General features: G+C 32.9%; 1 protein-coding gene across 1 annotated transcript; it reads right to left on the bottom strand.

The window, feature by feature from the left end:
• Positions 1-8,347: 8,347 nt before the first annotated feature.
• Positions 8,348-11,494, bottom strand: LOC114310874 (amino acid permease 3). Its single transcript, XM_028256975.2, has 6 exons — positions 10,693-11,494; positions 10,344-10,577; positions 10,158-10,251; positions 9,837-10,051; positions 9,313-9,452; positions 8,348-9,224 (listed from the first exon to the last, which is right to left on the bottom strand). Exons 1-6 carry the CDS (start codon positions 10,802-10,804, stop codon positions 8,571-8,573), a joined length of 1,449 nt encoding a protein of 482 aa, XP_028112776.2. The 5' UTR covers positions 10,805-11,494; the 3' UTR covers positions 8,348-8,570.
• Between the last annotated feature and the right edge of the window lie 396 nt (positions 11,495-11,890).

The following is an 11,890-nucleotide window of genomic DNA, read 5'->3' as shown; positions in this document are numbered from 1 at the left end:
ATGTCTGCACAACTTTATGGACAATGTATTTTATATATTTGATTCCATTAGCCCCTTATTTTGTTAATCTGTTTTAGAGGCCTTCAGTAATCTTAAGATTATTGGTCGGTTACGATACTAAACCTATAGGGGCGGCTTTAGGTCGTGACAGATTGTTAGTCCTTTGTATAAACCCTATAACTCAGCTTTCAAGTTAGTGCAATTGCCCGAGTATCCATAGTAGTCCCAGTGCCAGTTCTGAGTTTTTCGAGACCCAAAGCAAGCACTAAATATGGGGTCTTTCATACGTATTAAAAAAAATAATACTCATAAAAAGTCTACTACATTTTGCTTAAATATATGACAAAGTTTACAATAACAAAAATGGACCAAAATATAAATTGGAATATTGAAAAAGTAATAAAATATTACTTGAAATATACTTTCTAAGAATCATGATTGGGGACTCAAATTATTTACACTTAGTTTTAAAAAGTTTTTAAAATATATATTGGGGCCTTAAGTTTTTAGGCCTTTTTAATTCAATTTGGGTTTTGTATTAAACATAATTTTAAACCTTTAAAATTCAAGTGGGTTTTTTTTTTTTTTTTTTTCATGAATGTACATTTTAGATTGGGCCTTTTATTAATTTAGTTTAGATTGGACATTTTAATTATGGGATTTTTACTAGCCGGTCCTAATAATTGAATCTATTACCTATTATGTCCTAAGTTTCTATCTCATGCACCATGAAATCTTGTTATATTTTTTTATCCCAATTTTGCCCCTGCTACTAGCTCGTAAAAATCTCTATTTAAATCATCCCAAACACTTTCTAAATCTTTAATTGTTTATAATATTTATTACTTATCAATTTCTCTCTTGATCATTTTTCCAAAACTCTTCTTCTTTCTCATATCTCTCTCTCTCTATAGAAAATACCACCATTGTAGCTATTGCTATGGTCATCCACCCGCGACCACCATTGTCGTTCGTCACTAACCACCGCCACCTCCACCGGTCACCACCACCACCATCTTCGCCGGCCACTACCACCACCATTGTTCACTAACCATCTCCATCGTCGCGAATCTATACTTCACTGTCTCCGATCAACCGCCACTGTTTACTATCCACCTCCGCCATCGCCGATCTACACTATCCAGTCGCTGATCTACACTCCAACATCCTAGATTTACACCGACTTAGTTGTTTCTACGGTGAAATCAACTTCAAATGACTACAAGCAACATTGATTCTCCAGATATCACCTCCTTCTTCCTCACTCCCCCTCTCTCTCTCTCTTTTTATTTCTTTAAACCAAATCTGTTGTATCAGTGATAAATGTATCATTAATATATTTCTTTGAATCTTGTGTTGATTTGTGACGATGACGAGGAGATTTTTTATTTATTTATTTTGTAATCTTTTAACAAACAACTAGTGAGAAATTTATCAATGAATGTGTTTATTATTTGCTAAATTTATTACTGAATATGTCTTTGAATCTTATGTTAATTTGTAACGATGATGATGAGATTTTCTTTTTGTAATTTTTTAACAAACAGTTAGTGATACATTTATCACTGAATAGCAGTGATAAATTTATCACTGAGTATGTCTTTGAATCTTATGTTGATTTGTGATTTGTGATTATGAGAACTAAATTTATCATTGAATATGACTCCTTATCCCTCTCCTTCATTTTCTTCATCTATATTCTTCTCCTTTTCTCTTGTTGCCAGCATGGTGGTATTGACATGGAAATGGAAAATGGCCAAAAAAAAATATTGTCAAAGGTCGGAAGTGGCCTTCGGTGGCTAGTTGAGAGAGAGAGAGAGAGAGAATGCGTGGAACGGTTGAGCGATTTCTACGTGTAGGCTGAATGTCAAAGATAAAATGGGAAGATGCGCTAAATTATTTTGGGTCAGGACCCCATGGGAATTAAATCAAGTTTAAAGGACCGGCTCATAACTCCCCCTTAATCATTTAGTACTTTGAACTTGTAATATTGAATTGGGCTTGTATTTAATGGACAAGTATGAGACTATAAATATTTTTAGGATCCTATTTTCAACTTTTTGTTGGGGCCCAAAGCGGCTACTTTGTAGGTTTATCCCCAAAATTGGGCCTAAATAGCCCCAAAAATGAATCCAAGATTATCAATATAGAAGTGAAAAAGTATACTTGAGAGTGTAAATTCTTATAATTTAAATTATTTTTAAAATTTTAATACAATATATAATATTTTTAAAATTTTTGAAAGTGCAACTGTCCCATCCGAACTTCCTAGATGAGTCCGTCCTTTAGTATCCCCGCAACTAGTTGCCATGTTATAGGTTTGCACTATGGGAATTGACATAAGTTGATGATTGGTTATACAAATATTTTTTATTTAAAATAAAATTTCAAATTTCAAATTCTTATTACAATCATGAATTGTTGAATTTGAATTTCTCATTTTAAAAAAACGTGATTAGGTATTTTGTTTGAAAAAATGGAGTGGGTGCATTACCTGGTGGTCATCAGGAATTCAAATTGCAACAAATATGATTCTTTTACTTTCCCTTGAATCTTGGAGATTCTTATCTCCCTCTCTCCCCATTACTCATACTAATAATAATTAGAGCAATGGTAGAGGGTCCAAATTCTGTGGCTCAAATGTGGCTCAAATGGTCAAAACGACGTCGTTTTGAGTACAAAACAACATCAAAATGGCCAAAACGACGTCGTTTTGACCATTTGAGCCACAGAATTAAGGCCCCAAACATTTTTCTAATAATTAATAATTATGATAAGTAATAAAGGAAAGAAGGTATCGGAGGAGATTGGGAAGCCATTTTTGACTTTTCGGCGGGTCCATACTGATTGGGCTAATGGGCAAGTGGGAGGGGACAGCACTCCCCACAAAAGCCCAACATCAACCCACTAAGAGCGGTCATGAATTGTACCGTCATTTTGATAATATTTAAGAAAATACCAAAATTCACTTAATTGGGTGAATGTAGCCAATGATTGCATTGCATTGGCGGCGGCCCCATGTGCTGTGCTGATCTGGACCTGCCGCCACCACCACCACCGGTGGCTGCACCTGTAGCCATTCACCTTTCCTACCACCTCCACTTTCACTAATAATATTTATTTTTTATTTCCAAGATAGGCACTTCCACTATCATTTTAGATATGTAAAATTTGGAAATTTCATGTTTTGTTCATACTTTTGTTGTATTGAACGGTCTATAATTGACCTCACAAAACTCAAAATCTCACACTTCGAACTTCCCCCACTTTCTCTCTCCTCCCCTCTTCTAGTCTACTCGAAAGTATCTCACCACCAATACAATCCATAGCAAACGTAGATAGTCACTTTAAAATTGAGGTATAAAATAGAAATGACGAGTAGGATAAAAGTCAAATTTTAAATTATATTTTTGTTTTTAATTACAGAATAAGAAAAGATATTATGGAAAGGAGATAATATGACATTGCATGCATTTTAGACCATTATTTGATGCATATAGTATAAGAATTTTGAATAACTTTAATACTAATACTTGCGGCTAGCACACGTGATGCGTGTACAATTCAAATAAATAAATAAATAAAAAGATATTACATTTTGTGTGCCACTCAAGTGACAAGTGTATTTTTTTTAATTTTATCAAACCTAAGATGTTAAGTTCGAGTCTTATCCTCTTCTCTAACCTTTTTTTTTTTTTTTAATTTATTTTAAAGAAATTGAGAAATCCACATGGCATATGGAGAGGCAAAGGCTTCATAACACCAACATGGGTGTTCAGTTTATGTATAGTATATATAGAGGGTGTTTGTTTCAGCTTTTCAGAGCCAACTTATGACTTTTAGCTTTGAAAAAGTTATTTTGGACTGTTTGGTTAAACTTATTTCAAACAGCTTCTGATTCTAACAGCTTATTTTAACTCAAAAAAGCTGATTCTGAGAAGCTGCTCACCCCTTGCTTCTGGTTATCAGCTTCTGCTGTGGACATGTTAATTTATGGTTATACTCTTAAATTTTTTTATTTTTTATTTTTTTAAAAATAGAAAAAGACTCAAATGGACTATAGATTATTATTTTTTTTTTTATGAGAAATATAGACAAACAAAAAATAAAAATTATATGAAAAGCTATTTCACAGCTTATTTAACAAACACTACTCAGTAACTTAAATCTATAATCCAACAGCTACACCAAACAAATTAACAACTTCTGATTAAAGTCATAATCTATAATCTGTTAAACTATAATCTACAAGTTGTTTTAACAGTTACACCAAACGGGGCCATAGATAGATGAAAATCAAATATAAGGGAAAAAAAAGATAAGTAATATCATATGGAAAATATTTGACACCTTTAATAAAACTCTCACAATTTGATCTACAATTATGTGACATGATAGATGCCAATTTTTTATTACGCTGAATCACGTAAGGCCTAATTTCATTACCACATATCATTGTGGATGAATTTAAGAGTCTAAATAATGAATTTCTATTATTTCTGTATCACATGGTATAAGTTGTGCCCTACAATTCTAACCATAACCTCAGTACACACCCAATTGTTTATCTCCTCCATTCTCATGATATAACATATCTCTTATATGACTTTAAGGGTGCGTTTGTTTGGACGGACTGGATAAGGGGGGATTGTAATCCATCGGACTATTAGTCTTGGGATATATTGTCCGGGGACTATTTGGTTGGACTAAACTTGTATCCAATGTTTGTTTAGCCATGGGATTAGAAATCTGGATTGGACTATTCTATTGAATCCCATATTTGTTTGGGATATTATGAAGAAGGATAAATGTTCAAAAGACTATTTTATCCTTGTAATTTATGATTTTTATTTAATATATAATTTTAAATTAACAACAATAAAAAAAAATAATTTTATTTAATATATAAATTAAATTTTCAACAACACTAAAAAAATTTAATTTATAAGGCCATAATTTATAATTTATTGTTTTTAAATAAATTTAATTTATAATTTATATTTTTATTTAATATATAATTTTAAATTAACAACACTAAAAAAATAATTTTATTTAATATGCAAATTTAATTTTTTAAAACACTAAAAAAAATTAATTTATAAGGCCATAATTTTTAATTTATTATTTTTAATTAAATTTAATTTATAATTTATAATTTAAATTTTTTATTTAATATATAATTTTAAATTAACAACACTAAAAAAATAATTTATAAATATTCAAAAGACTATTTTATCCTTTTCTAATTGATTACTAAGTAATAGCATGGAGGATAAAATGGACATTTCACAACATAATCTCATGGGATACCAATTCCATGGTTTCAATCCCACCTCCCCCCATGGGATAGAATAGTTCCATATTTATGGGACTAATAGTCCGGTGGGACTATTAATCCGGAGTAAAATTTTTCAAACAAACAATAGATTATTAGTCCGGTGGGACTAATAGTCCAATCGCCCACCCTTATCCCCCAAAACAAGCATGCTCTAAAAGGATGAACATAGTGTTTCTAGTACCACAGCCTGTGTATTTTTTAATAAATTTTTTATGTATGTATAGTATTAATTGTGTGATAAATCCAACTCATCACTAGTACCGTCCATATCTACGCAACTTGTATGATAGGTCCCAGCTTTGGAGCATATGGGTAATGTGAATTTCACCATTGCTTGGAAAAAGAGGTCCAAGCTTTGGATCATATGGAAAAAGATTTCATATCAATTGGGCACTTTATGCCGAGAGAATGCTTTCTATACTTGTTCAGAAATGGACAAGACTTAGCAGCTCAGTTGTGTTATTAACCAAGAAGTTCTTCTTGGGACCTCTTAGTTTCAACTCTTGGAACTTTCATGAAATTGGTCCATACGTAAATGGCTGAACCTTCTCCATACTATTCAATTTTTTTTTCCTCTCTTGGATTAACATTTCTTTATTGGAAGTCACCAATATTACTTTGAAGTTTCTTGATAGCAAATTATCTTTTTTATTTTTATTTATTTATTTATTTTTAAACAAATATTAAAAGGACATTGTTCTTATTACCACTGTTTCCCCAAAAGTAAATAGCCTTGTGTTTTTTTTTTTTGTTTTTTTCCTTCATTGCATCTTTGAACTTAAGCTACAAAAAATACTTAGTAATATTTTCTAATTTATTGCGGAAGTAGAAGTATGAGATGTAAGCAAAACATGAGAGAGATTTTGAAAATTTATAATAATCCATTATGTTGGTTTTAATGCTAATTTATATAATACAACTTGTGAATACAAACAGGAAGTCTAAAAACAAAAAGTCTTCTAATCTAACCGTGGCTTCATTGCTTTTCCAAAAGTCTATGAAGCTAGAATACAAAAAGTCTAAAATAATAAATACAATGACTTTTTATTACATATATATACAGTCTCACTCTCTCGTTTTTGAAAAAGAGATACTATTGTAGATAAGATTGGATTAATCTTATCTTTTTACCATGTGTGCTGAATAAGGATGCAATCGATCTAGTATATCTGCAATGTGTCTTCATGGGCTCACTATGCTTCCATCATATTGTTTAGATTGTGCATGAAGACACTATCTTCAGATAATCGAGAATCTTGAGCTTGATTTTATTCCCGTGTTTTAAAAACTTCCATTTCATCAGCTTGCATTGCCAAATCTAGAGGAAAATCTAACAAATTTCTAGGAGAATGAAAGCATGAAAAGTGATTGACAACCTTTGCCTTTCTACCCAGTTTGGGAACTTTTTTTTTTTTTTTTTTAGGGGGGGTATCATTCTAAATTTTTTTAGATAACATCATTTTTGTTTTTTGTTTTTTGTTTTTATGCTTTTCATGAACTTCTACACTAAAAACCTACCAAAATTTATAATACTAATATATATTACAAAAAAAAAAGTGAAAAAACCAGCTCAAAAACAGTTCATCTTCCCAAACAATGGTCGGTCAATTTGACACTATGGAAAGAGGTAACGAGATGCCAAAGCTTCACTATTTTCATTTTAAAACCAATGGCCCATTACTTGGATCTTTCCAAAAAGCTCACCATGTTTGTACCTATGGTCCTAAGCCAATCCCAACCATCCATAGTACTATTGGATCAATCAGATGTGATCAGCAAGTATATGCTTCAACAGGTTGGATTAGAAGATCTAATTTTTTTTTTTACAATTATTTTTCCTTTTTTTATGAGTGGTTTATAGAAAGGGCACTTTTGATGGTGCCAATAAATAGAGATACTGTTTGGTTGAATTTTAAAACTTGTTTTTCAAAAACATATTTTTTGAAATTTTAAAAATTATTTCTAACCCAAAAGAGAATCATATACAAATAATACATTATATATATATATATATATCAAACTATATTTGCGTTAAATTTAAAATATATTCTAAAAACACAATTAAACATAATTTTGAACACAAAAATAGTTCAGAACACTTTACCCTTTGCCATTCATTGATTCCAACAGGTGATCCTAATGTGTTCTTTGTCTTGTGTACTTGCTAAGGTGCTATAGGGTCAAAGATATATATATATTTATTTTTTCAGTGGGAGTGGGTAAAAAATCAGGATTCAGCAGGAACCTTCACTCTCCCTCGGCCCATGAAAGTGGAATTTGATTTTTTTTTTTTTCCTCATTAAGTTGTTTGAGGTTTCCCCCCCCCCCCCCCCCCCCCCCCCCACTAATCCTAGATACATTAAAGTGAAATCTGATTTTAAATCATTAACCGGACTACCAATAAGTTTTACCTAGTCAACTGTGTCAACTCGCTCTTCGTGAAATTTATACTCAATATCTGAGAATTTTTATGTAATTTAATTCTTAAAGCATCTCCAATGCACTAGGCATATAATGCTTGTTAGGTAAAATGTCTAGTATGACTCAGTTTTTTCAACTCCAATGCACTAGGTATGTAATTAGGCATTTTAGCTCAACTCACATTCACTAGCTACATGTCGCTAGCCTTTAAGGTTAGGCAAAATGTATTTAATCATTAGGATTATTTCTCTCCATCTTTGTTGCTAATGTGCCATTTTATAAAATTAATAGTATTTGGATAAATAGGTAAAATAAAGAGCATGATTGGAGAAGAAACATGAAACAGTTTATAGGCAAAATAAAATGTATACTTTATAGTAATGTTTAAATAGGTAAAATGCATATTACCGTTGGAGATGCTCCACTGAAAGTGTCAACTAATAATGGATAGTTGAGAGAATACACATGGCATATTAGCTATTATTAGTTTCATCAAAGAACTATTTTAACAATAGAAGACTTCAAAAACTTTAATCCTTTTCTTAGATTTTTCCCATTTGTATTGAGAAACAGAGAAAATCACATATCTGAGACAACAATTCCAGTTACTCTTCAATATTTGAATTTTACATAAATCCATACATGAAATACCTTTATTTTTTTAATATTTTTTTTCCCTTCTCGAATACATAGTAAAAACCAACATAAAAAGTTCGAAGTAACACCATTGACATTCCCTTTTTTAGGCTTGTCATGAACATTTTAGGCTTGTTCCACAAATCTTTGTACTATGGCTAAAATTACCCTACATCTAATAACTAGTCTTAAATGGCTTATATGCCTTAAGATCAAGAGCAACCCCGGCAAATGATCCGGCAGCGGCTGCAATAGAAATTACGAGGCAAGCACCACTTAAAATTTGCAAGCAAAGCCATCTAGTACTCCATTTGGGTATTTTTTTCTGCACAATGTACATCTCCACCGGAAAATAAACCGTTAAAGGCCAAAATCCAAAAGCTCCAAGAATCCCAACCACATCATTGAAAAACGGCATGAGCATCGAAATCACGGTTGTTGTGATCACGAAAACCGTCCTCCACACCAACCGAAAGAGGTTGAGCCGGAAAGTTTTGAGGCCCGGAATTGGGACCATGATTTCCTTGGTGATGAATTTACTTTCGGGGAACCATTCTATTGCGTTTTTTTCGACAAAGGCAAAAATGGGTTGGCAATAGACTTGGTATGCACCCACAAGGTGGATGACGATGGCCACATTGGCGATGTCGAGGAGCCAGTAGGGATTGTAGAAACCGAAGCCAGTGAGGAGGTTACCGGGGGCCAAGTCCCCAAAAGCAGCATAGCCAAAGCAGCCACAGAGCATGTAGAAAATGGTTGTCACTGAAACACTTATCAGAGAGGCCTTTTTCATTGTTTTTGATTCTGATGGGGGAGACCTCACTGTGTCCTGTTATGTATATAGCATCATTAAATATGAGTAAGTCATATAAATATGGCAGTGTTTGATGAATTTTTAAGACTAATTGGAAATGTACCTGAATTTCAATAAGGATGATAGAGTAAGAATAGGCAAAAGCTATGTCTCCCAGTGCTTGGAAGCTCCTCCATATTTTCTGAGTCTCAGTCACCGTGCCAATGCTTATCCCGGTGAGACTTCCCCTGAATTTCCCAGTTTCTGATCATCAGCAAGGAAAAGAGCTTAGGTTAGTTTCAACAGAATCATTTTAGGGCTGTTTACAACTTATTTGAGCTGCTTATAATTTTTATTATTTTTTTGAGAATTTGTGTTAATTTTTATTATTTTTTTGAGAATATGTGTTAGATTACTGTTCAGTACAACTTAAAATGTTAAAAACACTGATTATCTAAAAAATAAGAGAGAAGTGTTTTTTTTTTTTTTTTTAACTTTCTGATTATTAATTTTCAACTTGTAAAAAGCTATACAAATAACTCTCGAATAAATTTTTTATTTTTTATTTTTTAACAGTTGGTTGCATTATGCAGTGACGAGACTCGAACCCGAGCATCACGTCGGTCAGATAAGGGAGCGCTTTCATACCTGCAACTTTGGAAATTCCGAGGGCGAGACCGATTGAAGAGTAAGTAAAGGACATGATAGCGGCAACAATCGAAAGCCACCATATCTGATCAAAGTCTTTAATTTGAGAGAAAATGATTTCCGCAACACCAAACATGATCATATAGGGAGTGCTTGATATTTTGCAAGGATTTTTCCCTCCACTTGCATGGAAACAGTTAGACCTTTTGATTGCCCTGTTTGATCACAACCCAACAAAACCACCCATTACCACAAACATTTCCACAATCACAAAAACAAAAAATTTACAAATCTGTTTTCAAAATCAAAGTTCATACTCACATCATGCTTATGGAAGATGCAATAGTGTACCCAATGGCCACCCCAAAAAGGTTCAGGTACTGAATCAGCCCACATATCATGAACTTCACACCACCTTCAAAATTAAAAAAATATAGAACAGAGGTTAGTTCATGAGATTTTGAGAAAAACCCACTAGTCAAATTGGTGTAAAAAATTGAAATTTACCAAGATTGGAGCTAACAGCGTCCATGTAAGTATAGTTTCGCTTGCCGGTGTTAGGGTCGCCAGAGCGGTAACATGCAGCGAGGAGAGTAGAAGTGTAGTAAGTGACAAAGGAGAACAAGAACATCACAGTTGGACCAGCAATCCAACCCAGCTGAGCAGTGGCCCAAGCCAAGGACAACACTCCTGACCCAATCACTGCTGTTATTATGTGAGCACTTGCTGTCCAAACAGTCCCTATATCACAAAACCACAAGTTATAAGTAACAAAAGCACAAAAAGCAGTAATTCTACGCACTCACAAAATTTAATTTAATTTTTAAAAAAAATAGAGGTTTGTTAGGGATTTTACCGGTTCGTTTGAGACGGCCATCGTCGTCGTAACATTTGAAGCTGGCCACGTCGATGGGAAGAGAGAAATGGTTGAGATGGTTGTTGTTTTTTGTGGCAGTGTTCTCAACCATTTTGTGATTTTGAAAGAGATTTTCAGGTTTGGTGTGTTGGATAAAGGTGATAAAAAAGGGTCTCTTGCTAGTTAGTTTGTTTTAATTGAGAATGGGTATTGGAACTCTCTATGTACTTGTATCTGTGAAAGCCTTAAAAAGAAGAGAGAGTGTGGTGGGTGTGTGGTTCTCCAACTGTTTTTGTCAGTACTTTAACTATTGACTGAGTTATTGACACACTTATCAAGAGTTAAACAAAAACCAATTGGCAGAACAAGTTTTGGGAGTAAATGGGTATGCTTCAGTAGCACTCAAAACCAGAGCAAAGTAGAAAAGCTGTGTGTTCGTGAGAGAGAGAGAGTTTCGTGTGGGATAGACAATGAGGGTGGGAATGGAAGGGGTATATATAAGGTGAGAGAATAGTATACTGTGGTGGAGAAGCTGGGAAAAGAGGGTTCCAGTGAGGAGTTAAAAAAACAGTAATCAAGTCAACTTAGCGCTGGACTATGCTCTTACGCGTTACCATCAATTATTGCATACGTGGACCGAAGATTTCCAATTCATTGATCAACCAAATCATTTCTATGCAAAAATACAAAAATAAAAAAAACAAACTTCATCGTTTTGCTGTATTTCTCCATTTCTCAAAACTAAAAAAATTCCATATCTATTTTTGATCGAAGCAAACCCATACTCATATAGTCTGGTAATAGGGGACTCTTTTTTATGTCAAATATATATATATATATATTTTTAAAATCATTTTCCATCTTAAAATTTAGGGTAACTATCTATATAACCAATGTAGTGAAAACTCAAACAAACAAATTGAATAAGAGAAATCTTGATACAGGTTCATTGATTTTTTAATCAAACGAAAAGAAGAAAATATATATTGATATTTAAGGATGAATTTACTCTTTTTGTAAATTGGTTATGTAAGGCTTAACTTACTTAATTGGGGCTGCCATGTGACAGTTAGTAAATTTTTGGGTAAATTAGGGAGGTTCCCTAGCCTTATTGAAATTATAAATATATCTATTGAGATTTGTTTAAAATACGGATTGTCTTTTATAGTTTTGAAAATTACAAATACTCCTTTGTTAA

The sequence above is a fragment of the Camellia sinensis genome, chromosome 3, assembly GCF_055761805.1.
Source record: "Camellia sinensis isolate YWXY chromosome 3, ASM5576180v1, whole genome shotgun sequence".
Lineage (NCBI taxonomy): Eukaryota > Viridiplantae > Streptophyta > Magnoliopsida > Ericales > Theaceae > Camellia > Camellia sinensis.
The sequence above is the reverse complement of the archived record's forward strand: the minus strand, read 5'-3'. Positions and strand labels throughout refer to the sequence as shown.